Genomic DNA, 26,403 nt, shown 5'->3' on the forward strand with positions numbered 1-26,403 from the left:
CTGTCTCTGGGATCGGGCTGGATGTGAAACTCCAGCTGCCTGCCCCTGGAGCCCTTCCTCCACGGGAGTGGCCCAGGGCTCTGTCAGGCAGGCCCAGGGGGCTGTCACCTGGCCCTTTGGCCCTCTTTCATCCCTTTTCCACCCCTGCAGCTCAGTTCCCCGTGTCCCTGAACTCTGGTTCTGATTCAGGGGTCAGATGCCTTTATAGGTGCTGCTTGTGGGGCGGGAGTGAGGCAGGGGAAGTGGCTTTTTCCTCTTTGGTCAGGAGCCTCCGAGAGGCAGCGAACAGAACACATCGTGTCCCTCTGGGCAGAGGCGAGTCTGTCCCTTGTTAAGTCCCCAGGGAAGTGCCCGTGCGCCCGACCTCCAGCCGGGGGGCGCTCCGGGTTCGGGATGCGCAGGGCACTAGGACCCGGCGGGGCGGAGGGGCCGGCCGAGTGCGGCGCTTGTTCCCTCCCTGCCCGCTCGGGCTCCGGCTCCCGCTCCATTGTCTGCGACCTGCGGCCGCCGAGCGGGCGGCACCGACCCAGCCGGCCGGCGCGGAGCGGGCGCGGGAGATGCCTGAGCCGCCCGCCTAGTCCCCGCCTTGCGCGGGAAGGATGTGCGCTCGGATGGCGGGGCGCGCGGCGGCGGCGGCTCCCCGGGGGCCCCGCGGCCCCTGGCTGTGCCTCCTGGTGGCCCTCGCCCTGGACATCGTGAGAGGTCAGCGGGAGGGGAGGGCAGGGGCGGGGCGAGAGGCGGGAGGGATGCCCGGGAGCCGGGAACCCGCGGGTTCTGGGACGAAACCCGGAGCGGGTCGCCCCGCTGCGTGCCCGGAGGGCTGGAGAGCTTGCTCCCGGGATCGCGCCCCTAGCTGCGCGCCTCTGTTGCTTCCCTCACTTGCGTAACCCGGCAACTCCTTCCTGACCCCGGACCAGCTCGGTCCCTGGGCTCTCATCGTCTTCCCCCTACCCACGCCCGGCGCCCGCACCTTCCGCGACTTCCCCTCCAGCCGGGGCATCTAACCCGGCTGCCCCTGCCCCGGGCGCACCATCTCCCTAATCTGCGGTCCACGGAGTTGCACCCTCTAGCCTCCTCCTTCCGCCATCAACCCACTCCCTACAGGAGCGGGAAGCAGCCCCTTTGCCTGGGACCTGCGAGGTACGCAGTCCCCCTCCTCCTGCCCCAAGGAGGCCTCCGACCTTGGAGTCTCCAGGGATTGCCCCCTCCGTGCCTTCCTGAGTCCTTATGGGGATCCATAAGAAGAGGCAGCGACTCCCCTGTGCCCCGGGGACAGACCCTGTGGGGCTCGGACTGCTCTTGGCATGGCCTGTGGCTGCTACGTGGATGAAGCCCCAGGAGAGCCCGCCTCACCACCACCGAGAAAGCTGAGCTCTGGGTGATGGGAGTCCGTGGGAGTCAAGCCACAGAGCATCTTGTAATTATGAGGCGATGGAGTAGGAGGAGGATGGGAGGCCAGGGGCTGCCCCCTGGGAGCCATAGTCACTCACCTGTTGCTTGGGGGGTGGGATGGCGGCAGCATCTCAGACCCATGCTCCTTGGTGGGGAGGGTCTTGAAGGAGCTGGCTCTAGGGCTGCTCTCAGCCACCTGCTCCCCTCCCCAGGGGACCCGGCGGAAGCCCTAATAACCCCTTACACAGGGAGATGAGGAAAGCCTTATCACATCCATTATGCAGCAGCCGTAACCCCTCCCCCAGACAGGGCTCCACACTTTACAAAGCGCTCCCGAGTCCACAGGGTCACTAAATGCCCGTTCTACTGGTGAGGAAACTGGGGTTCCAAGATGTTAAATGACTGACCCAGGCTTCTTGGAGGCAGAGTTAGGACATAAACGCAGGTCTCCAGGCTCCCAGGACATCCTCTCCAGGGAAAGCTGCCTAGCTTGGGGGATTCTGGGATGAGTAAGACAAGTCCTTCTGTTGCTAGACAGGAAGATGACTAATTCAGAAGAGGCAACCAGGTTGCCAAGTGCAAGAGACCCAGGGGACTGGTGGGAGGGCAAGCAATCAAGGAGGGCTTCCTTGAGAAGGAGGCAACATTCCATCTTGGGCCAGAAGGAGAGGAGACCCACAGTCCGGGGAGTGAAGGCTGCAGGGTCACCCTTGCCAGCAGCACAGGGTGGAGAGAGAGAGATGGACGGTAGTGTAGTGGGTGATGCCTGGCTCTGCCTCCCAGCTCCACCCCGCTCCAGCCGGGCGACCACAGGCTGCGACTTTAACCTCTCAGTCTCATTTTCTACATCCCTAAAATAGGATTAATAGTAACAGAACCTAGTTCTCAAAGGTATGACCAAAACTGAAAGAGTTAATACATAGAAAGAGTTTAAAGTAATAGCCTGCAGAGAGCTCATGTTAAAAAATGTTAATTATTATGATTAGAGCTAATTAATAGTCAGTAGGGACAAACCAGATATGGTGTTAGTGGTCCTTTGCCCTTCCGACTGTTGAATATTTGACTCTTTCCCCAGGCTTCTGGTTCCCATCCACCACCCAACCCCCCATCCCACTCTTGCACTCCAGTACCCAATTGAGACAGGGAAGAAGGGAACAAGTTTGGGAAACCAGAGCGAGGTTGCCATGGTGATGATGTAAGGGGTGGGAGGGCGGATGCCCAGCCAAGTTTGGCCAAGGACCCAGGGGTGGAGAAACCGTCTACTACAAAGTTCAGCTCGTCACCATCTGCCACCGCATAGGTCCTATCTCGGGAGAACTGTGCCCTACAAATGCCTAGGTGTCAGGGGCAAGTAGGAAGAGGGCAGCAATGGGGGAGGAAGAGACATGGAGAAGGTTCCGTGGTTCTGCTGGAGGGAGCGAGGCCTGGGTTTGTGGGAGGTAGAAGAAGGAATGGCTGGGAAGCTGGCCTCCAGTCCTGGACTCAGATTCAAATCCTGGCCCTGTCACCTGCTACCTGCCTGAGACCCTCTGTGCCCCGGTTCCTCATCTGTGAGATGGGGAGACCCCCCCACATCCTGAGGGGAGGGGACATTTATAACCCTCTCTCCCTCCACTGCCCACCACCGCTGTGCCCTGGGATGGAGCTCAGCTCAGCCCCTGCCAGCTCCGGAGCTGTCACTCTCTCTACCGATTCTGCCTCTTCAGTGGTCTGTGACCAGGAGCCCCTGGACCCCATCTACCTGCCGGCCACCCTGGAGCTCCTAGATGCCCCTGAACACTTCCGTGTGCAGCAGGTGGGCCACTACCCACCTGCCAACTCCTCTCTGGGCTCCAGATCTGAGACCTTTCTGCTCCTGCAGCCCTGGCCCAGGGCCCAGCCGCTTCTCCGGGCCTCCTACCCGCCCTATGCCACTCAGCAGGTAAGGAGGGGCACCAGAGACTCCCAGGTTAAGAGGACTCAGAGCTGAGGTCGGCTCTGTGTGGCTCAGGGGCCTGCCCCAGTCCCAGCTGTGCTCCCCATGTTCCATGGGGAAACTGAGGCCCTTGAAGGCTCTCTCCTGCCTGCCTAGGATGGGAAGCCTGGCATCCCATCTTCCTTGCACCCCCTGCCTTCTTGAGCACCGCCATTCTCCCTCCAGGTGGTCCCTCCTCGAGTCACGGAGCCCCACCAACGGCCAGTCCCGTGGGACGTGCGGGCCGTGTCGGTGGAAGCGGCCGTGACTCCAGCAGAGCCCCACGCCCGCGTCCTCTTCCACCTCAAAGGGCAGGATTGGCCGCCGGGGCCTGGCAGCCTGCCCTGTGCCCGGCTCCATGCCATACACCCTGCAGGCACAGCTCACCGAGCCTGCCGCTTCCAGGTGAGTGGGCAGGCCCCATCTAGGCTGGCCCTGCTGGCGCGCCAGCCAGATGGCGGTCCTGGGGTAAGGCAGAGAGGGCGAACCACTCCGGGGACATTTGGGGGTCACAGACCACCCGACTCCATTCCTGCTCTGCCAGCTTTCACGGGGCCCTGTGAAAGGGTTAATAAGGAGTTCAGTCCATTGTGTATGACTTTGGGCAAGCAACTTGATCTCTGAGACTCAGTTTCCTCATCTGTAAAATGGGGTAATAACAATTCCTACCTCCTAAGGAGTTGGATAAAGAATCAACAAGATGAATGCAAGAGTAGCTTTTAGCACAATGCCCGGCACAGAGCAGTCCCTCAGTGCGTGTTTGCATTATTGTTTGAATTCCTTTCCTAATCGCAGTTTCCCCTGTTTTAGAGGCTAGCACAGGAATCCACTGGAGAGAGGTATTCCGCGGGCTTTGGGATTCTGAGAAGCCTGAGTTGTAGTCAGAGAGGTCCTGGGGCACGGTTAGGGCAGGCGTTGGGATTGGCTCATGTTGGAGTGAGGCTGTCCCCAAAGGTACAAGAGTGGCCTGTGGACACGTTTAGAGACCTAGCCCCAGCCCTGTTGCTAGTTGGCTGTGTCGCTCTGGCCCACGCTGGCCCCACCTTTCCTGGACCCTCCAGCTCTGGGTTTCCTGCCATGGGTGCTGGGAATCCCTCCCCCACTGTGCTAGCCACGGCCACTGTGTCTTTGCAGCCGTCCCTGGGCGCCTGCGTGGTGGAGCTGGAGTTCCCCTCGCACTGGTTCTCCCGGGGCTCCGCCACGCGGGCGGAGCTGGCCTACACACTGGAGCCCGCTGCTGAGGGCCCTGGGGGCTGTGGACCCGGTGGGGAGGAGGACCCCAGGGAGCAGGCCCTCCCGGTGGGCGACGTGGAGCTGCGCCCGGCGGACCCCCCACCTTACCAGGAGGTGCCCCTGGATGAAGCAGTGACTCTGCGTGTGCCCGACGTGCCCGTGAGGCCCGGACAGCTCTTCAGTGCCACCCTCCTGCTTCGGCACAACTTCACAGCCGGCGTCCTGACCTTGCGGTGAGCCTGGGGCCTCTGGGGGCGGTCGGAGGTAGAAACCTCTGCAGGAACACTGGGCAGGTGCCTACTCCTCTTGGGGTGCTTACTGGAATCCTTGATCTCTGCAAAACACGGGTCCACCAAACCCCCTCCAGGCCAAGTGCTGTGATCGCCCTGGCGGCACCAAGACCCTGCGATGGGCACAGCCCAGAACTTGGAGTCAGAAGTAGGAAGCTCTCTTCTCCTAACACCTCCCTGAGACTCCTATCTCCAGTGGGGCTGACTATGCCTGCTTCACAGGGCAGCTGCAGGGCTCCAGGGAGGGGAAATAGGAAAGGGCTTAGAAACTGGAAAGCGCAGTGCCTGGGGGTGGTTAATGCTCTAATGCCCCAGGACTGGTGTTTGTCCCAGTCACATTCATCTGCATGTTCTTCCACTTGCCACCCTTGCCATGGGTCCCTAGGCTTTGGACAGAAGCCACTCCTCTCCACAGGCAGGCCCTCCTTTTGTATCCCTTTCTGCAGGAAGTCCCCCAGAGCAGCCCCCCAGCCCAATCCCACTGACAAGGATTTGCAGGGTATGACCCACCTCTTTCATATTTGGGGGTGTGTGTGTCCCGTCCCATCTCCCTGTGTCTCATGCCCTCCTATGCCCACTCGCACACTCATTAGATCTTTCCTGGACACTTTTTATGCCAAGTCCTGTGTCTCCACTGTGGAGCTACAGAGAGGAGCAAGGCCCAGTCTGCTCCTGGCACTAAGGGGCCCCCAGTGCTAGGGAAGGGAGCTGGACGGGCATGAACTGGACTGTGTACTCTGATGAAGGTAGAAAGTGCGGTGGAGGCTTGGGTTAGGGCGTGAAAGGGGGAAATTCGTCCTGCCACCGGAAAAGCTTTCTAAAGGAAATGGTATTTGAGTTGCTGGGGGCTGGAAGAATGGGCAGATAAAGAAAGGGAGGGTGGGCCGGGCTGAAGGCACAGCCTGGACAAAGGCTTAGAGGCACGATTTTGTGTACGTGGGGAAGAATTTTGGGTGTAGCTTTAGCAAAGAGCGATGGAGAGACATCACAGCCGAAGATGAAACTGGACCGGACCCTGGAGGGTCTTGAATGCCAGGCTCAGACTTGACCCTGTGGGCCGTGGGGAGTCCTAAGTAGTCTCTGAGTCGGGGAGAGCTGTGTGGCAGGACCTGCACTGAGATGGGGTCCTTCTGGGTTGGACGATGGCGACGAGGAGATTCAGACCAGCGCAGGGGAGGCCAGACAAGAGGCTGGCATCCTTATCCCCTTGTCTCCCTCGTCCCGTCCAGTCCAAGTTCAGCAGCCACCTTGACAAACTGGACCTGTGTCCTCTTCCCCAGGATCAAGGTGAAGAAGGGGCTGCATGTGACGGCTGCCCGCCCAGCCCAGCCCACCCTCTGGACTGCCAAGCTGGACCGCTTCAAGGGCTCCAAGCACCACACCACCCTCATCACCTGCCACCGTGCTGGGCCCACAGGGCCGGACCCCAGGTGGGCAGCTCCCTCCACTTAGGGGTGGTAGAGGGAGGGCTGGTCCTAGAGTGCTAGTGCATAGATTAATGGGACCCCAGGGGAGGGGGCTGCCATGCCTCCATATTCCACTGTGAGCAGGCCCAAGAACAGACTCCTTCAAGGAAGCAGCTATTTCATTCATTCATTCCCTCATTCATACTATTTACCCAGCCTCTGCCACATGCCACGTGCGGTGTCTATGCGTCTCATTCCAGGGGACGCCACCTATTCTGGCCACCGAGTTGCAGCCCTCACAGCCACGACCCCACCTCCCATCCCCACCAAATGGGTCCCTTTTCCTGGGCCATTGCTGTTCCTGAAAAAAGCCCAGCTAGAGTTTGTAACATTTGTGAACTTTTTTTTTTTTTAAAGATTTTATTTTTTTCCTTTTTCTCCCCAAAGCCCCCTGGTATATAGTTGTATATTCCTCGTTGTGGGTCCTTCTAGTTGTGGCATGTGGGACGCTGCCTCAGTGTGGTTTGATGAGCAGTGCCATGTCCACACCCAGGATTCGAACCAACGAAACACTGGGCCGCCTGCAGCGGAGTACGCGAACTTAACTGGTTACTCGGCCGTGGGGCCAGCCCCGTGAACTCTTTTTATTGACGCCCTGAGCCTGGGTCAAGGCCATGGGCTTCGTAGCCCATTTGAATACTGGTTCTGACACTTTTTGGATGAATAACCTTGGGCAAGCCAGTTAACCTCTCCCCACCGCCCCCCAGAGTTCCTCAGTTTCCCCTCTTGTAAAATGGGGATAAGGATGCATCCCTTAGGGTTTGTGGAAGTAAAATACGATACCGCATGGCAAGCCTCCAGGCCAGTTTCTGGCACATAGTAGGTGCTTGATCAAAGGAAGCTGTGGGTGTTATTATTCAGGGGGTCGAGTACCAGTCCCGGGGCTTGGAAGTACATAGAAATTGACATCAGGTGCTTTATGCCACCCCGATGGCTGTGGAAAGCCAAGTAGGGGGTCCCAGGAAGGGCCGAGAGCCAGCAAGCATCCTCTTGGGGGGAGGGTGGGCAAGCGGCTACCTGGATCTTGTCGAGGCCAAGAGCAGATGAGAGCCCAGCCCAGCCACTTTTCACTGTGTGACCTTGGGCCAGTTATAAAACCTCTGTTCCTCAGTTTCCTCCTGTAAAATGGGGACAATCCTAGGATCTACCTGAGATGGACAGGAGCTGTTCCTAGCCGCTGGTAAGAACTCAGTTTCTCTCTCTTCTGGCCAGCAGCCCCCTTGAGCTGTCCGAGTTCCTGTGGGTGGACTTTTTGGTGGAGAATGGCACCAGTGGGGGCGTGGCGGTCACTCGCCCTGTCACGTGGCAGCTGGAGTACCCAGGCCAGGCCCCTGAAGCAGAGAAGGACAAAATGGTGTGGGAGATTCTGGTGTCAGAGCGGGACGTAAGAGCTCTCGTCCCACTGGCTAAGGTAAGGGGTCCCCCCTCTGCCCGGCTGGGTAAGGGGGGCCAAGTGAGGTGAAGAGCTTGGGGCTAAGCTCCTGCTGCCCCTCCCAGACCGAGGAGCTGGTGAACACGGCGCCACTGACTGGAGTGCCACGGCGTGTCCCAGTGCGCCTTGTCACCGTGGACAGTGTGGGCGCTCTGGTGGAGGTGACAGAGCATATTGGCTGTGAGTCAGCCAACACCCAGGTCCTGCAGGTGAGTGGCGTGTGCCAACCCCATGTGAGTATGCACTAGTGTGTGCAATGATGCACACACGACTGTCCTCCTTCCCCATTCGGGTCCCCAAGAGAACAGCTGCTTCTTGACACCCAAACCCTCATGGGGGAACCACAGCTTCAGCTTTTGTTCCCACCACGTCTCTCCAGAGTCCAGTGGGAGCTGTGTAACCCCAGTAACCCCCAACTTAGGCACTTGCACAGTCATTACCATTCATCACCGCATTGGCAAATGAACTGACGTGGGAGAGTTAAGGACATGTCCTCTGAGATCAGAACGTTTTAGTTTGAATCCCATCTTTGTTATCAGCTGTGTGATCATAGACAAGTCTCTTAACCTCTCGGAGCCTCAGTTTCCTAAGCTTTAAAAGGGGAATCTATTTTAGGGTTGTCGTAAGAATTAAAAGCACCCGAAGATAGTATTCAGCAGAGAGCAGGAGCTGAAATAGTGACAGCTATGGCTGTTATAATAACAATATGATATAACAATTATATAATGATCAAGAAAAAGATAATTGTTATTCCTGGAGCCTCATAATGACCCGTGAGGTTAAAAAAAAAAAATGGCAGGGCAACTTTCCCCATTTTGAAGTTTGAAGAAGGGAAGCCTGCAGCCTGCATTTGCCAAAATCCTGGCTGCCTGAGTGGAGGAGGTGTTTTTTCTGCCACTCGGGGTGGCACTTTACCCCTGTGTAAGTGGTTCCTACCTGAGGGCTCTCAGGTGGGTAGGTCTGCCTTGGCCCTCCACCTCTGCCTACCTGCCGGTTGCCAGGTGGCTCCAGCACCAAAGCCAGAGGCCAGCACTACAGAGGAGGCAAATTTGTGAGTTCAAACGCTCCTCTGCAAAGAGAAAGATTTTGCTGGATGCAAATAGCTAGTTTTGCCAACTGAGCCCCTTGTGAACTCAGGAATGGCTGGTTCCTCCGGGGTGAATGGGTCTTGCCTGCATGGCGAAAGCTCCTTCATGTCAAGACATGCATGACAGTAAAATACCGCACCCAGTTTCAGCTGTACCCCCTATGGCGTGGGATCAGGGCTGTCCTCTCTGGTCTACACCTGTCTTCCATGGCTTAGCCCACCCCTGCCCCCTGCCCTCCCACAGGTGTCCGAGGCCTGTGATGCTGTGTTTGTGGCTGGCAAGGAGAGCTGGGGCGCTCGCGGGGTGCGGGTGGACTTCTGGTGGCGCCGGCTGCGGGCCTCGCTGCGGCTGACGGTGTGGGCCCCGCTGCTGCCCCTGCGCATCGAGCTGACCGACACCACCCTCGAGCAGGTCCGAGGCTGGAGGGTACCCGGCCCAGCTGAAGGGTGAGTGCAAGCCTGGGGAAGCCGGCAGGCCTTGGCCAAGTCGCTGTGGGACTGAGAGAGGGTACAGGAGACACAGCCATGGGCCCGAGCTGGGGTCTGGAAAACTGCCCAGTGGCTTGTGGTTCTTTCTACTCATCTCTGCCCTTCACAACACCCCCACCCCCAGCCTTGTCCACTTTATTTGAAATTGCCGACCTCTGCACCCCCCCCTTCCCTGCCTCCCATCTCTATCGTGCGCATCACTTTCTACTATACTATAACACCGATTAATCTTGTTCGTGTGGTCTGTCTCCGCCTTCACTCCCCTCCCCTAGAATGCAAGCCCTTGAAGGCAGGGTTCGTTCTTCTGTTCACTGCTGTGTCCTCAAAGCCTAAGATTCCTAGCTCAGTAAAGATGGAGGGGGTCCCACCAGAGCCCAAGGGGCAGGGTGGCCTCTGGAATCGAGCTCGCAGACCCTACAGAGAGTGAGCACCCCGAAGTCACTCGCCAGAGCGAGGGTCACCACGCCTCCTCCGCAGCCACAGAGGTCCAATTAGGATCAAGAGGAGGGCGAGGGCGTCTTGATGGAGAGGGACAGGCACCAATCAGAACGCGGCTGGGGCGCCGCGCCTGCAGGGGGCGGGGCCTGGCCCCAGAAGGTGCGGCTGTGGGCGGAGTTTGAGGGAGTGCGCGCGCTGGGGGCCTCCAGTGGGCGGGGTCCTCGGCGGCCGGGGGCGGAGCCTGCGCCGACGCCCCGCCCTCGGCCGCCCCTCCCCGCAGGGCTGCGGAGCCAGAGGCTGCGGCGGCAGTGGAGGAGGCGGAGCGGCGCGCCCGCGGCTGCCGCCTGCAGTACCAGCGCGCCGGTGTGCGCTTCCTCGCCGCCTTCGCGGCCCGCCCGCTGGACGGGGGCCGCCGCCTCACCCACCTGCTCGGCCCCGACTGGCTGCTGGACGTGTCCCACCTCGTGGCGCCGCACGCCCACGTGCTGGACCCGCGCGTAGCCTCGCTGGAGGGCGGCCGCGTGCTGGTGGGCCGGGAGCCCGGTGTCACCTCCATCGAGGTGAGCAGACCCCCTAACAAGGGTGGAGGTGGCGCCCAGAATGTTCGTGGGCAGATGTGAAGAGTGTCGGAAAGGCCCAGGGTGTACCTGGGGAGATAGGAGCCCCGTAGGATTGAGGATTGGGGGAGAATAGGGTGGACCGCATAATGGGGGAAGCCCCTTAGGTATGAAGGCTGGGGTTGGGTCTTGAGAGAGGAAGGGACTGTCCCCTTGGTGTGGGATTGTGGTCCAGGTATGTATAGGGCGTACGATTGCGGTGCAAAGGGTGGGGGAGAGCAGCTTGTGCTCATGCTGGGAGCAGAAACCAGATCCCTTTGTGGGGTGCTCGGGTCTCAGGGGAGAGGCTGTCTGTGTCCAAGGCCCCCCCACCTCCAGCTTCCTCTCACCCTCAGGTGCGGTCCCCGCTGTCTGACTCCATCCTGGGGGAGCAGGCACTGGCTGTGACGGATGACAAGGTCTCAGTGCTGGAGCTGCAGGTGCAGCCGGTGATGGGCATCTCGCTGGCCCTGAGCCGGGGCACTGCCCACCCCGGGGAGGTCACAGCCACATGCTGGGCACAGTCAGCTCTTCCTGCCCCAAAGCAGGTGACAGCTGGGGGTCAGGGGGATGAGGTTGACATCTCCAGATGGGGGCTGATGACAGGGGGATGGGAGGTACCTTGACCCCTCACTTTAGGGTTTTCAGAATGAGGACTGACTGTCCTGTAAGGTAGTGAGTTCTCCGCGGCTGGAGGTGACCAAGCAGTGGCTGGCCTGAGTGTGGCAGTGGGAGGTTGATTAGATGGCTCTAACTGAGGACCCTCCCGATGACTCAGACCCCGGGGCTGAGGGGCAGACAGGTGATTGACGCATGTCCCCTCTCTCCCTGTGTTTTGTCCATCTGCCTGTGTCTGTTTTCTCTCTGGTCTCTCCTCCCCCATGTGGCCTGTCTCTGTGGGAGCGGTCTGTGTGTGCATGGGTGCGTGCCCTCGCGTGTCTCTGCCTGTGTCTGTGTGCCCCACAGGAGGTGGCCCTCTCCCTATGGCTGTCCTTCTCTGACCACACCCTGGCACCCGCTGAGCTCTACGACCACCGGGACCTGGGACTATCCGTCTCGGCCGAGGAGCCTGGCGCCATCCTGCCAGCCGAGGAGCGGGGCGCCCAGCTCAGGGTGGTGGTGAGTGGGGCAGGCACTGAGGGGTTGCCCCTGCATGTGGCTTTGCACCCGCCTGAGCTCTGCCGCCGGGGCCGCCACCGTGTGCCCCTGGCCTCTGGCACTGCCTGGCTAGGGGTGCCCCCTGCCCCCACCCCAGCCCCTGCCCGCCCATCCAGCCCTGCCCGCAGCTCACCAGCTACGGAGGCCAGCATTGGGGGTGAGCGGCGGGCGGCAGGCAGTGCGGGGGGCAACGGGGGTGTGAGGGCCAAGTTCGAGCGGGCAGAGGAGGAGGCCAGGGAGGAGGAGGCAGAGGCCAGGGAGGAGGAGGAGGAGGAAGAGGAAGAGATGGTCCCCGCCCCTCAGCGGGTCACCGACCTAGAGCTGGGCATGTACGCCTTGCTGGGGATCTTCTGCCTGGCCATCGTCATCTTCCTGGTCAATGGTGTGGTCTTCGTGCTGCGCTATCAGCGCAAGGAGCCTCCGGACAGTGCCACTGACCCTGCCTCCCCCCAGCCCCACAACTGGGTCTGGCTGGGCACCGACCAGGAGGAACTGAGCCGGCAGCTGGACCGGCAGTCCCCCGGCCCACCCAAGGGGGATGGGAGCTGCCCCTGCGAGAGTAGGGGAGTCGGGGAGGCCCTGACCCTGACCCAGGCACCTGCTGGGGCCACCACCAGCTCCCTGAGCACCCTGGCCCGGAAGGAAGCCGGAGGGCGGCGGAAGCGTGTAGAGTTCGTGACGTTTGCACCAGCCCCCCCAGTCCAGCCACCTGAGGAGCCCGTTGGGGCCCCTGCCGTGCAGTCCATCCTGGTGGCGGGCGAGGAGGACATCCGCTGGGTGTGTGAGGACATGGGGCTGAAGGACCCCGAGGAGCTGCGCAGCTACATGGAGCGGATCCGAGGCAGCTCCTGACCCCTCCCGGCCTGCCTGGCCCGGCGTAGTCGGCCACCAGCCCGGGCAGCCTCCTGCCCATCCTCTGGTGCTTATTGATCCAAGTCCCCTGCCTGGTCCCTTGCAAGGACTCCCACCTAGGCCCCCTCTGCCCTGCCCCTTGTCATGGACCGTGGTCGCGAGGAAGGGCTTATGCCCCTTATTTATGGGAACCATTGCATCCTAATGTTGGGTACAAAATAAACTGAGAAGGAAACCCCAAATGGGACTGCTGCCATCTGTGTCCTGGGGAGAGAGGCGAGGGGTTGGAGGGTGGGGGCGTGTTCAGCCCCTGTCCCTGCTGGAACTGCCGTGGGAGGCCGAGCCCTGAGCCGCCCTCTCATAGCGATGAGCGATCCAGACAAACAGGAGCACCGTGGCGGCCTGAATGCCGGCCAGCAGGAAGAAGTACTGGTCCATCTGGCAGTTGTTGATGTTCCCTGGGAAAGCAGTGGTTGGCGTTTGGGTCAGGGTGGGGCTCCCCTGTGGCTGGCAGCTGGAGCTGGGTGGGCAGTGGGTTGGGTCTGGACACTGAGCAGGTAGCCCTTGGGCAGCTGGCGCCCTGCGTGTCCCCCGTGGCGTCTACAGTTCCCTGTGAGCTATCTGTTCTTTCCGGGGCTTGAAACACAAATACCATGGGGAAAGGCGACCCTTCAGCCAGAATAGCAGAGTTCTAGAAGCAGGAAGGAGCCTTGGTGGTCCTCCTCCTCCTCCTCTTTTTTTTGGTGAGGAAGATTGGCCCTGAGCTAACATCCATTGCTAGGCTTCCTCTGTTTTGTACGTGGGACGCTGCTACAGAATGGGTTGATGAGCAGTGTATAGGTCCACGCCTGGGATCCAAACCCACGAACCCCAGGCTGCCAAAGCAGTGTGCGAACTTAACCACTACACCACTGGGCCAGCCCCTCCATGCTTCCTTTTTGACAGTTAGGAAACTGAGGCCCAAGGAGGGGAGGCTACACTGTGGGTGGTTAGCCAAATTTGGGCTAGAACCCTATTGTCTGGAGTCCAGCCTGCTACTTCATTCTGCCTGGGGCCAAAGGACTTAGCAGTGGCCACCTCCTCTCCAAGCCTCCCTCCCACCATGTCCCACCCCCAGGGAGGCCCCCACACTCACCGAAGTCCTTGGGGCAGTGCAGCCAGCCCCCCGGCAGTGACAGGAGTGCCACCAGGCTGGAGCCCAACAGCGAGCCCACCCCCGACAGGCAGAAGAAGATGCCCATGATGGCGCCCTGCATGGAGCGCGGGGCCTCTGAGTACGCAAACTCCAGGCCTGCAGAGAGGGGACAGCCCAAGGGGCCGCTGGAAGAACAGAGCACAGGCCCAGGTGCCAGCCCGCTGGGCCACAGCCCCCACCCTACCCTCACCAAGCTTCCATCCTGCTTCCTTTGGATGGTTGCCCACTCTGTGGCTATGACAACACCAGGCACCAAGGACCTCTCCTCTGCCCTGCTCATCCACTTCCGGATGGGCTCCTCTACCCGGACACTCCCACACTGCTGTCTCCCCTCCTCCCCTTCCTCCTGGGTCTCCCATTTCAGTGCCAGCACCTCCAAGCCGTCTTCACCCTCTGCCTTTCCCCCACCCTCTCTGCCCACTTTCATTGTCATCACCAAATCATTTTGATTCAACCTCAGAAATCGGTCTGCCCTCCTCTCGGTTCCTCCTGCCCTGGGCCAAACCTCAGGCCTGCTCATTTCCTGCCCGGCCCCTGCCAGTGCCTCTTAAAGTCCCCTGTCTCCTGTCATCCTCCCCACTCAGCCAGATGGGTCTGTCTAAGGCATGTCTAATGGGGTCCTCTGTCTGCCAAAAACCCCTTGGAGGGGGCTGTTGCCCTCAAGAGAAACCTCGACATCCAGGCTCAGCCCACAAGGCCCCGGCCTCTCCGGCCTTCTCCCCGACCCTTGACATAAGGCTCGGCTCTTGGCTGATGCTGTTCCTTCTGTCTGTGAGGTCCTTCCTGCCACTGCCTGAGTTCTGCTTCCCCAAACTGGCTCACCCGCCACCTCCCGCCTTGGGCTTTCCCGGGGCCCTGCAGCCCCTTCTACAGCACTCCCCTGGGTTTATTGTTTGTGGGACGGTTTCGCGCCCACCTGGGTGAGTGCCACCTGGCCCAGCCCTGGGCCTGTGCTGAGCGAGCCTCTGCAGCTCGGCTGATTAAGAGCAACCCCAGCCCTGTGCTCTGGCGCACAGCCCAGCGGGGAGGCAAACCTATGAATGTGCGAAGGCATCATTATCACACAGCGACCTGTGTGCTGTGACAGAGGCAAGCAAAGGCAGGAGGGCGAGCACCCCCTCTGCCCAGGGACCTTGGAGAGAACCTCAGGGAGGTGATGGCATTTAGGCTGGGAACTGAAGGGGAAACACGAGTTCACTTTTGACTTGAGGCAGAGGGAGCAGCAACTGCAAAGACTGGGGCGTGGGGATCCTGGCACCGGGGCGAGTATGTGGAAAGTTGGCACGGGGAGTGTCTTGCGCACCTCCAAATCCACAGTGCCAATCTCAATGCCTGGCACAAACCAGATGCTGATAAATCCTCATGGGGTGGAGGCAGGCCCACTCAGAAAGCCCTGCCTGCCTCCATGAGGACGAGCCCTGGAGGCTGCGCCCCTCACTTCTAGACATCACCAAGCAGAGCCCATCTCTGGTGCGAGAGCAAGGGAGGGGTCCAGTGTACCTGGGATGCTGGCAAAAATCTCACTGATCCCGATGAGCAGGTACTGAGGGATCTGCCACCAGATAGAAAGCGGTGCTGCGTAGTATATTTTCTCCCCGATCTGCTGGGAAACTGTCTGGTTGTTTCTGATGTATTCTAAACGTTCCATCTCAAGGACTCCTGGTGGGAGAGAAAGGGAGACTACATCCAGGCCCGCTCTAGGCAGCTTAGCCTGTGGCAGAGCTTGGCATGTGGTGGGTATTCGCTAAGTAGTCAATGACTGACTGGGCAGCAGGTAAGGAAAAGAAGGCTGGCCAGGGGGGAGGTGATCAAGATTTGAGTTCCAACTCTTCCCTTTTTGCCTCGGCTGCTAGGAAGCTCAAAACTAGGTTCTGTGCCCAGTAACAGTAACAACTCATATTGATTGAGAGTCTGTTATGTGCCAGGCATTTAATACGCATTCTTGCAAAGGAAGAAAGATAAATTGAGGTTAAGCAACCAGCCCAGAGTCACACAGCCGACAAGTAGTTGGGGTTGGATTTGAGCCCCAGTGTGTCTGGTTTCAAAGCTGGCCTGGTTTCCATGATGTCACATGACTCTACTGCAGCATCAAGATTACAGTAAGGTTTCTAACCTGGCTTTCAAGTTTATTTTCTCTCCTTCCCCTTCACTGCCTAGAATACAGCTGTGTTCTAGTGGATGTCGTGTTAGGTGACTTGGGTTCAGTCCTGGCCCTGCCACTGGTTGGCTGTGTGACCTTGAGCAAATCACTTAACCTCTCTGAGACCTAGTTCCCTTACGCAAGAAGTAGGAATAAAAATCCCAGGATTATTGTGAGGGCGAAATAGGACAAAAGCACGTAGCTGAAAAAGAATCTAGTTTGGTTTTCATCCTTGCAACACAATGCTGTTTACTGAGCTTTAATTCCTCTGGCTCCTGCGGGGCTGGACGCCTTACAGATTTCATCTCTTTTAATCCTTACAACACTCCTGCTGGACCACATTCCATGAGGGTAGAGCCCGGCCCTGCACTGGGTCTGAATGAATTATTGTCCCCGTTTTAAAGATGAGGCTCAGAGACTCTAAGTGACTTCAGGATCACTGAGTTACTAAGTAAAAAGGGCTGAGGTTTGTGCAAGAGCACAAGGCTTCTTTACCGGAGCCTTTTTCTATAAATGGCTTCCAATCCTTTTGAAATGGAAGAAGGAAGGGAATAAATAATAAATACTTCTTTTTTAAAGTCCCCATTTGTTCCTAAGTGGCTATGTGTCTTTGGAAAATTCATTCAACCTATTTATTGAGTGGCCACGGGCATTATTCATAGCAGTGAATCAAAAAGAAAAAGATTCCTGCCTTCAGGGAGCTTTCATCCCATGGGGAAAATCTTTTTTCCTCTCTTGGCCTAAGTTTCCACATCTGTCAAAATGAAGGGAAGCTGGACTTGAGGAAGAGAGTCTCCTTCTGGGGAGCCAAGACCAGCGCCCATGGGTGGAGGGTGTACTTGGCCCAGGCCCACGGCTTCAGCATCAGCCCATAGTGGAGCCAGCCTCCCGTCAGCCCCAGACAGAGCCCAGCCTGCCTCCCCACGCCCCGCCACTCAGGCCCACACACCTGCCACAACGACGGAGGTAAAACCGAACACCATCCCCAGTGCCATCTGCTGCAGAGCCGAGGGAAGCAGCTTGCATCGCAGCAGTAGAGGGTCGAGCAGGTGGTCCTTCACAGGCACCAGGATCAGCAACACGATGACATTGGCCAGGAGGAGCCAGGCTTCCGGGATCTGGCCGAGAGGGAGCCAAGAGAGGCAGGTTAGCAGAGCGGAAGGAGCTCCGGGCTGAAGTCAGGAGATCTGGACTCCACACTGTCCCCGGGTGATCCCAGGTCAGGCCCTTGCCCTCTCAGGAATGCACACTCCTCATCTGTGTAATTGCGGGGGGAGGCTTAGATCCCGGATGGCAAATATTTTCCTCTAACTTCTATCGATTGGTAGTGGCTGCCTGGAACATTCATGGGCTCAGCATGAAAGAACGTCATGATTGATTAGTGATGTCTGCCATGGGCAAGGAAGGGAGGTATAGTAGCAAAGATGTCATTTATCTGCCAGCTCTGAAGATCTTTGATTTTACGAGTCTCTGAAATGCCAAGGAACTGGTTTGGAAAGTCCTGGTGAAAGGCAGAGATCTGGGCATCCAGGGGTCTCAGAGAGGGAGGGAACAAAGGAGGGACCTGAGTGTGCCTGATCTGGGGGCCTGGTGCAAACTGGGCCGTGAGGCCTCCTCCAGAGCTGCAGCGGGCCTGAATTCCTTTAAGCAGTTGAGTCTTGTGGCAGCATGTCTGGGCTGTGGCACGAATTCACCCACCCTCCAGGTGCTTTTCCTGTACCCTGAGGACGCCCTGCCCCTGGGGCAGAGGACTGTGGATGCAACTTCATCTCCTCCTCTTCTCAAAGGCAGCCCCCAGCACGGCCTGCAATGGGGGCTGAACACACCCTCACCTTGTAGCTGCTGTCCTGGGCTCTCAGAGCCACGGAGCTGTTGGCAGGGGAGTCTGGGAAAATGTTCGGGATGTGGAGGTGAAGGCCCTGCAGGACGTACGTGGATTGCATCTGCCAAGAGAGAGGGAGGTGAGGCTGCACCAGAGCTGGCCGCCGCACCTCCAGCCCCAGGAGGCTCCCAGCTCCAAGGCAGGCATTCCTCAGTGAAGCACAGGGCAGCTGGGCGGCTGTCCTCTCTCCCAGCCTCAGGGGAAAGCAACCTTCCCACCCTCCTTGCTCGCTGGGAGCCAGGCTTGGCCGGGGGATTTCCTTGACTCGGCTCCCAGGCCTGAGAGCCGTGTGAGCAGCCTTATTCCAGAGCCCAGGCACAGCTGGTCTGACTCACGTTTGTGTCTCCAGGGCCTGCCCCAGAGTAGACGTGGATAAATGTCGACATAGGGAAGATAATGACATGGCTGTCCCCATGGGGAGCGCTCACCTGACACTGAGGCCACGCTGTGTGCCGCAGGTGGACACAGCCAGAACTGCATACGCTCTGAGCTACCGGGATGGCTGTGGACACGGCAGCGGGAGCAGACTCCGGGGCCCCCCGTACCAGGCATTACCCCCTTAGTTGCCAGATAATGGAGGGGGACCTGGGAGAGTCCCACAGGGGAGTCTTGGCCAGGGGAGGGCACCTGAGTTGCTCAGCTATTTACCAAGTGAGATGGACGGATGTCAATATTCTGACAACCGGTACAACTGAGAGTCAGCCATGGACACAAGCACATCCCCCCTGCACCTCTGTCCCAACGTGGACAGCTTCTACCTCTGTGCCAAAGCCAATTTCAGGCTGGCCCTGAGTGACCCCCGTCTTCTGCAGCTTGAAATAAGGTTCATGTGAAGGGGGGGTGGGGGGCAATGACCTTGTTGGCTGGGGATTAAGGGCTGGGTTAGACTGCTGCCCACCTAGACACACACATCCCCACATGCGTCCCACACACACGTGCGCCCCATTAACCTTCCCCTTGGGGCATGGTGGGAAGCAGTAATTCTCAAACCTGCCTGAGCATCAGTATCATCTGAGTTTATTACACCAGAGACTTCCCCCCAGCCATTCTCTTTCAGTAATGTGGGGTGAGACTTCAGAATCTTTTTTTTTTTTTTTTTTGGTGAGGAAGATTGGCCCTGAGCTAACATCTAATGCCAATCCTCCTCTTTTTGCTTGAGGAAGATTGTCGCTGAGCTAACATCTGTGCCAATCTTCCTCTACTTTGTATGTGGGATGCCACCACAACATGGCTTGATGAGTGGTGTGTGTGTAGGTCCACACCCAGGATCTGAACCCGTGAACCCTGGGCTGCTGAAGCAGAGCATGTGAACTTAACCACCATGCCACTGGGCTGGCCCCAAGAATCTGTATTTTTTTAAAAGCTCTCCAGGCAGGTGATTCTGAGGCACAGCTGGGGTGGGGAACACTGTTGTAAACTACTCAGCAACTGAGCTTGCCCCTAACTTGTTGTGTGGCCTTGGGCAACCAACACACCTCTGGGCCTCAGCTTCCCAGCTGGAGAATCTGACTGCAGAGCTGTTGAAGCCTCTAGTCTAAGCCACTCGTTTTACACGTGACAAAACCGAGGCCCAGAGTGATGGGGTGAGTTATTCAAGTCACCGGGCCTTGTGCTTTTCTACCCAAGGGACTTTAGCTATTGGGATGGCTTTGTGCCAGGCCCCACACCGGGGGCTCCGCAGCAGCAGTGCACTTTGCGAACTCCTTTCCCCTTTCTGCACACCCTGGGCTTCTTTGGTGAAAGTTCAGGCCAGTGAGGGCACTGGGGAGCCAGTCCCCCCAGAGCACACAAGCAGGGTGCTTACCTGGAAGTACACCATCCAATAGGGCACCAGGGTCACCAGGACGGGCAAGATCTTCACCAGCACCTGGAAGTTGGCCACGTCCTCTTGGGGGGAAGGGCCAGGCTGGGCGGACCTCTCATCAGGCAGCAGCTGGGTGCCTTGAGAGTGTCTGTGGGGCCAGGGGGCAGCAGAAAAAAGGGCAGCTATCATCGTCACCAGCACGGCCATCGTTTTCACCTCCACCATCATCCTTAATTCAATCCTGCTCCCTGACCCCCAGTTATCACAGCCATCATCTCCGAAATCACCACCCTCATCTCCTCCACTCTTAGCATCTCCACTCCACCATTAGCATCCCTTTCCCCATCATCACCACCGTCACCAACCCCAGCATCCTCCCCATCCTCACTGTCAGTCAGGTGACCACTGTCCCTAAAGCCATCCTCTCCACGGAGTTTTCACTGCTGTCACCATTGTTTGTTTCAGTGCTGGCACTGCCACTGTGAATATTATCACTATCATCTCCTTTGTAGCAAAGGTGGCTGATCAGGACCATTCCGTCCTAGAGCCGGGCCCCCTTGGGTCCTGGGAGAAGTAAGACCAGAGACTGTGGCAAGCAGAGTCTTGGGGGATGTTTTGGCATCAATTTGCCATGGAAACCAGGAAAGCCCCAGTCCAAGCCTGGCTGGGAGAGAGAGACTGTCACAGGTTTCACACACCAAAATTCCCCCTTGTGCTGTCTCCACATGTCGACATGATGGCCCTCTCCCCACATGACGAGGAGGTAGGCAGTGGAGAGGGAGGGCTGGAGGAAACACTATTAGGAAACAGGATAGAGCTACCACTGCTGCGACCTTTACCCTTTGCCCTTTGTCCTGTGAGGTTTCTAATCCCTTCTTGCCCTGGAGCCTTGCCTCATCCTTTGAGATTCCCAAAGTGACAAAACAGTGTGGTGGTTTCCAAAGACAGCCACAGTCAGCTTCTCCCCACCCGCAGGACGTGATGCTACTCCTCCATCAACAGGAGTTTATCGCCCCAGCCCTGAAATGTGGACCAGCCTTGCGCCTGTGCTGGCCAACAGAATGAGGCAGAAAAGATACTCTGGGACTTCAAGCCTCCTAAAGGCCTTCAGAGGACCAACAGCTTCCACTTCCTTCCCTTGGGAACATTCGTGCTTGGGATGCTCCCTTCTCTAGCAACCCAGACACCTTGCTGTGAGAAGCTGCAGCCACACGGCGAAGCCACATGAAGGGGGACTGAGGTGCCCTCATGGACAGCCGACATGGGCTGCCAGCCATAGAAGTGAGGCAGCTTGAATGTTCCAGCCCCTTTAAACCTCCAGATCACCACAGCCCCTGATGACATCAGAAGCAGCAGGGCTGCCCAGCTGAGCCCAGTTACACACAGAACTGTGAGAGGTACAATAAAGGTGGTTGCTTAAGCCACGCAGTTCTGGGGTGGTTCGTTAGACAGCAATGGATTGTTAAAACGAAACCTTCCAGCAATGCACCAGGCTGGAGGAAAGCACGTTCTGTACCTTTTCCATCTAGATCCTACTGACAGGAGCTGTAACTGGCTCCAAGTTCTGGAGATGGGTTTGCTTAGCATAAGGAGCCAATTCACTAGGGAGGAGAGAGGCAGAAGGAAGCCACTGTGCATACGCAAGATGGCTCAGAACCTTCCTCCCTCGGATGCCAGCTCATGGGAGAGGGACCCAGTTTGGCTGATTTCTTAGACTTTCTTGTGCTTAACATTAGGGTAGTGTAGAATTATGTCCAAACAACCTTCAGTGGTACCATCATCTCTATAACCACCACCTCGACCGCCATTGTTATGGTCATTACCAGCACTGATCTTCATTGGAGCTAATAACACCATCATCCCCATCTTTATCGCCACCATCACCATCAAGACTATTAACATCCTCGTACTTCCTACACTTAGCCCATCACAAATACCACCGCCACCACCTCGACCTCCATTGCATCTTCAGTCACAATGGGCAGCTCCGGCCTGCTGGAGAGCAGGTCATCATAAAGGGCTACCACTGGAGCCGAAGCTGAACCAGAATGTCCTCACACTGGGCTGTGCCTCCCCGGGAGAAGCCGGTGCTTCTCCAAGATCGGGAGCCTCTTTCACCCAGAGCCCCCTCCTTACCTGGCAGAGGGCTGGCAGCACAGCCGGGGACAGCAGCTTTGGAGAGCAAGCTTAAGCATAGAGGACACTTGGCTGCCCGTGGGGGGCTTGGAGATGAAGATGGGGGTGGCAAAGAGGAAGATGAAGAAAGCCAGGCCTACGCAGCCCACGGGGATACTGTAGCCCAGCAGGAAGCTGATGTTCTGTTGGATAAAGGCCACCACCAGCAGCGACAGCACAGCACCCACATTGATGCTCCAGTAAAACCAGTTGAAGAAGCGGCGGCTGGCATGGCGGCCAAGATCCATCACCTGCCAGCAAGGGTGAAAGTGAGGGCCAGGGAGGTCCAGGGGCACCCTGCCGTGACATCCTCTCTGTCCCTGCACCCCCTCTCCCCCAGAGACACACTTCTTCGGTCAGCGAGTGGGCATTCTGGCACATTCCTAGTCTCTGATCATTAAATAGATGCTCAATAAATATTTGTTGAATGAATGAATAAACCCATCTGTTGGAGTCACTTGTTAAGGATCAGGACATTTTGGCACGGCTGTTTTTTCATGCCCATGACACACATTGCTTTTTTATTGTCACCACATAGTGCACACGACAGATGTCTCTGATGCTACTCAGTTCGTTTCTAGTTGATTCCTGCCTTTGTCTTTGACCGAGTAACCTATAGGGTGCACCACCTTTACAATCAGAAAAAAGCCAATAAAGATCTCAGGTCTGTTCCACATTATTAAATACGATGTGAGCAGATTACTGAAAGAACGGTTAAAAGTCTAATTGAGGATTTCCTCTGCAGTTTGGAGACGCAAATAGAGTTTTCTGTTGTGGCCCATCTCTCTCCTCCTCTTGCCTCCCTCTAATAGATGCCCTGTCAAACAAGCTCGGCGTTATCAGCGAAAGCAGAGGTGGTCCCAGACTCAGCCCCAAGAGCGGGTACTGACCTAGCTAAAAAAACAAAAAAAAACCAAAAAAAACAGGCCCCCAGCAAGGGCAGAAGGGCTGAAAATCTTTACCCAGGGTTTGGATCAATGTGCAACAGTCAGGCCCCAGGCCTCCTTCCGGTCTGCTGGCTTGGGTCAGCTGTGCCGGCTGCCCCATCTCTCCCTGACCCTGGTCCCACATTCTGACTCAGCAGGTCTCAGGCAGGACCCGGGCATCTGCATTTTAAAAAAAGTAGTGAGGATTGGAGGTCACTTCTCTAGATAATGACTCTGTACACCATCACCCTTTCAATAACCCCCCCACATCTCAGAATCTACTGCTCTCCTTCCGCCCAGAGACACATATTTCCACTTAGCTAAGATTTTCTCAAGCTTTCGTTTCTGTGATTGCTTTGGCAAAAAGGTAAGCAGTTTGTTCCTTTTCCAAACGTAAAATGACAGTCCAAGAGATGCATTTAAAACTGCATTCCCTCGGAGATTCTGAGGGGTCCTCTTGGCGACCGGGAGGGAGGGCCATGTCCACTCTCTGAGAATCCTTGCTGCAGACTTTTCAAGCAGAGAACTGCATAAGTCCCATTATGAACGGCCACTTCCACTTACTAACTGGATGTAAATGAATATGACAATTGCAATTCTAAGGGGAAGATCAAACAGGCCATTCAGGATAGAACTGAGTTCTCCCGCAATGAGCAGACGCTGCCGAGAATGATGGATGGCCCTTTCTGAAATCAGCAAGCGTGTTCAACACGCAGCACCTGGGTATAACTGTCTGCCAGATGGTGCCAACCCCTCCCACCCCCAAATCCCCTGTCTGACTGCCCCCCTGAATTCTGCAGCAGCCCCCTCCCTGCTCTGGTGCACCCACTCTTATTACGCCCATCCACTCTCTACACTGTAGGCAGAGCCATTTTAAAGAACTCAAATCTGAGGATGTCCATCCCCACCTCAAATCATTTGAGGGTTTCCCAACTGTCTTCGGGGTCAGGCCCAGACCCTGAAGGCAGCCTTTCAGGCCGGCCTTGCCCTGCCCAAAGTCCATGTCCAGTAAAAGGGAGGATGCACGGAAGCTGCTGTCACCATCGATGCCACTGGAGGCTCTGCCTAGTGGCCGGACCTTCGGGAGGCCAGTTCTGCCACCAGGAGGAGGAAGAGACAGGAGGCACTGCATGGCAAAGCCCTCTGCGGGTCAATGAGGTCAAGCGCACAGGTTAAGGGTACCTGGGGGCGTAGTGGGATGTCAATGCAAGAGCAGAACTAAAGGAAGATGAGCGATTCCTACTGACAGATAGTGGGGTCCTCCCGGTCTGAAGGAAGGTCAATAGTGGCTGAGAAATGGACAGGGTTGCTCTGGGGGCACTGAGTCCCCCGTCATCAAAGGAATCCAAACAGTCTGGATGACTAACTACCTGGCAAGGAAAGTAGAAACTGCATTGGATGCTGGATGGTGGATGTCAGCTGGATGTAATGATTCCTTTAAAAAATGTCTCCTTGGGGCTGGCCCCATGGCCAAGTGGTTAAGTTCGCATGCTCTGCTTCAGCGGCCTGGGGTTTGCTGGTTCAGATCCTGGATGTGGACCTACTCATCAAGCCATGCTGTGGTGACATCCTACACAGAACTAGAATGACTTACAACTAGGACATACAACTATGTTCTGGGACTTTGGGGAGAAAAAAAGAGGAAGATTGGCAACAGATGTTAGCTCAGGGCCAATCTTCCTCACCAAAAAAAAAAAAGTATAGCTTAAAAAATTTCTTTTTAGATGTCCCCTTTATGATCGTAATACATGTAGTTAAAGACCCTTTGACCTACGGAGACAATAAGGAAAAAAGTACCATTAGTCCAGTGGCCTGATCACACTGCTGTTACAATTTTTTTTCCAGTTTTCCCCTTTAGTTGACACCTAGTCCTTTCACATGGCTGTAATCATATTCTGTAGGCAGTTCTGCATTGCTTTTGCTCATTAACACCATATGTGGTTGTTTTAATCATATCACAAATTATTTAAAATTATTGTCTAATATCCTACTGAGTAAAGCTATCAAATACAGCTATGTTGTTAGGCATTTACTCATTCATTTAGCAAATATTTATTGAGTTTCTCCTATATGTTCGGTCCAAGAGCACACAGAGAAAGGCTCAGAGGGTAAGATATTTGCCCAGGCGCCCCTAGCTAACAAGTGGCAGAGCTGAGCTCTGAGCAAGTGGGCCTGACGGAACCTCTGGCCCTGCTGGTAGGAAGAGGTTTTCTCCCGTGGTAGCCCCCAGCCCTATAAAACATAAAGATGGGGCCCATGGTGGGGCCTCAAGTCCAGCTTCCTTTGCCGCGCATCTTGACCTGCTCTCTATGTGACCTTGGAGGGGTTGACTAACATTGTGAAAACTCAGTGTCCTCATCTGTAAAATGGACATAATATTACTACCCACCTCCTGGATAGTTAAGAGGATGAAATGAGTTCAAACATTGTCTGTGCTTAGCGTGGGGCTGGCACATAGGATGACGGCCTGGCCAACTAGGGTTATTACTATTGTTGCCGTCGTTATTCTTGTTGGAGTTAGTTCCCCCTCTTCTTTCAAATAAGGAAACCGGAGCAAGAGCGGAGAGGTCACGCCGGAGCCGCCTGACTCCTGGGTCTCAGCCCTACGTCCTTTGCTTTCCCTCCACACTTCGTGGGCCTCCCACCACTCACCTGGTCGGCCCCAAAAGAGGTGAGGTTGCTCCGGACAGAGCTGGCGGCCAGGGCGAGGAGCAGCAGCCCGACATAGAGGGTGGGCGCGCAGTAGAGGTTGGGCAGGGCGGGCGGGCAGCCAGGTGAGGGGCAGGCGGGCGACAGCGGCGACACGGGGACCTCGCCGCAGAAGGAGCGGCGGCCGTCGGGGAAGGCGGTGATGGGCAGCAGGCTGGAGGCCACCAGGTAGACCAGCAGGCTGAGCACGATGGTGCGGCGGCGGCCCAGGTACACGTCGGCCAGCCAGCCGCCCACGGGCGCCAGCAGGTAGGACGCGCCCAGGAAGACCAGCGCGGCGCGCGATGCTTGCTCGTCGCCCCACTGGAAGTTGGCGCTGTTGAGATACAGCACGAGGTTGCCGGCGACGCCGAAGAAGGCGGCGCGCTCCAGCATCTCCACCAGCAGCACCGCGGCCGCCGCCGCCCGCCGCCACCGTCGGGGTCCCCGCGGCCCGCGCGCCAGCAGCGGCCTGCGCTCCCCGAGCCCGCGGGGCTCCCCCGGGGCGCGCGGCGCTGGCATCCTCGGTCCCCGCTGCTCCGCTCTACCCCCACCTCCCCCGCGGCCCCTCTCTTCTGCTCCCCCCCAAACTGGCCACCCTCCTTGCTCACCCCTTTTTGCTCCCCCTGCACCCCTCTGCTCCCCGCTCCCCTCTCCCTGTCCTTTTCACCCCGCCCCCTCGGGTCCCTCTGCTGCTACCAGATTCTACCTCCCCCTCCCTAGTTCTCAACTCTCTCCTCTCCCTTCCTCCCACCCCTAACTCTTCCTCTGTCCTCACTGCCGACCCTTCCTCTCTCCACGTCTCTGCCCCTCCCCCCCCTTTCCTGCTGGGCTGCCCGGTTGGTCTCCTTTCTTAACTCTTGTCCCTTCTCCTTGTGACACCTGGGGACAAGGCCTTCCCACAAGGGCTCCCTCTGCCCCCACCGGCCCTGCTATCTCTTCCACCTCCTCCCCGGCCCCCGATCGCCCCCCTGCCTCCCGGCTCGGTCCCCTCTGGCTCTCCCTCCCGGCTCAGCCTCGGTCCAGCGCTCTGCTTCTTGAGAAACTCCGGGCGTCCCTCGCTTCCCCTTTCACCGCTTCTGTGGCCGGCGCATCACATGATGCCTGTGGGGTGTTTAGGAGAAATGAAAGCCTAGGTCACAGGGTCCCTGCCCGCCCAGCTTTCTAAAAACTGCCCTTCTTCACCGCCTACTAACCCACCCCAAT

The 26,403-nt window shown here is 57.5% G+C and overlaps 2 protein-coding genes across 3 annotated transcripts; one reads left to right on the forward strand and one right to left on the reverse strand.

Annotated features, from left to right (window-relative positions):
* Positions 1 to 407: 407 nt before the first annotated feature.
* Positions 408 to 12,629, forward strand: TMEM132A (transmembrane protein 132A). Of its 2 annotated transcripts, none has more exons than XM_014861781.3 (11): positions 408 to 702; positions 3,099 to 3,313; positions 3,533 to 3,751; positions 4,481 to 4,812; positions 6,150 to 6,299; positions 7,551 to 7,746; positions 7,833 to 7,976; positions 9,099 to 9,301; positions 10,062 to 10,341; positions 10,734 to 10,925; positions 11,344 to 12,629. In XM_014861781.3, the coding sequence occupies exons 1-11, from the start codon at positions 600 to 602 to the stop codon at positions 12,385 to 12,387; spliced, it is 3,078 nt and encodes a 1,025-aa protein (XP_014717267.2). In that variant the 5' UTR covers positions 408 to 599; the 3' UTR covers positions 12,388 to 12,629. The 2 variants fall into 2 exon arrangements, with proteins under 2 accessions (XP_014717267.2, XP_014717266.2); XM_014861780.3 differs by having other exon boundaries at positions 451 to 702; positions 7,548 to 7,746.
* On the reverse strand, positions 12,543 to 25,763 carry SLC15A3 (solute carrier family 15 member 3). Its single transcript, XM_014861750.3, has 8 exons — positions 25,162 to 25,763; positions 21,545 to 21,834; positions 19,409 to 19,556; positions 17,555 to 17,665; positions 16,672 to 16,840; positions 15,083 to 15,241; positions 13,523 to 13,678; positions 12,543 to 12,845 (listed from the first exon to the last, which is right to left on the reverse strand). Exons 1-8 carry the CDS (start codon positions 25,717 to 25,719, stop codon positions 12,691 to 12,693), a joined length of 1,746 nt encoding a protein of 581 aa, XP_014717236.2. The 5' UTR covers positions 25,720 to 25,763; the 3' UTR covers positions 12,543 to 12,690.
* Positions 25,764 to 26,403: the final 640 nt, after the last annotated feature.

This window comes from Equus asinus, chromosome 17 (genome assembly GCF_041296235.1).
Source record: "Equus asinus isolate D_3611 breed Donkey chromosome 17, EquAss-T2T_v2, whole genome shotgun sequence".
In the NCBI taxonomy this organism is placed as follows: domain Eukaryota; kingdom Metazoa; phylum Chordata; class Mammalia; order Perissodactyla; family Equidae; genus Equus; species Equus asinus.

What these genes read in the sequence shown, in the direction of transcription:
- SLC15A3 (XM_014861750.3), bottom strand. Translation starts at nt 25,719, where the DNA reads ATGCCAGCGCCGCGCGCCCCGGGGGAGCCCCGCGGGCTCGGGGAGCGC. An exon ending in ATTGGATGGTGTACTTCCAG is followed by an intron (nt 17,666 to 19,408) that starts GTAAGCACCCTG and finishes CTCTCTTGGCAG; the next exon opens with ATGCAATCCACGTACGTCCT. An exon ending in TACCTCCGTCGTTGTGGCAG is followed by an intron (nt 15,242 to 16,671) that starts GTGTGTGGGCCT and finishes CTCTCCCACCAG; the next exon opens with GAGTCCTTGAGATGGAACGT.
- TMEM132A (XM_014861780.3), top strand. Translation starts at nt 600, where the DNA reads ATGTGCGCTCGGATGGCGGGGCGCGCGGCGGCGGCGGCTCCCCGGGGG. An exon ending in GCCGGCGTCCTGACCTTGCG is followed by an intron (nt 4,813 to 6,149) that starts GTGAGCCTGGGG and finishes CCTCTTCCCCAG; the next exon opens with GATCAAGGTGAAGAAGGGGC. An exon ending in CTCTTCCTGCCCCAAAGCAG is followed by an intron (nt 10,926 to 11,343) that starts GTGACAGCTGGG and finishes TGTGCCCCACAG; the next exon opens with GAGGTGGCCCTCTCCCTATG.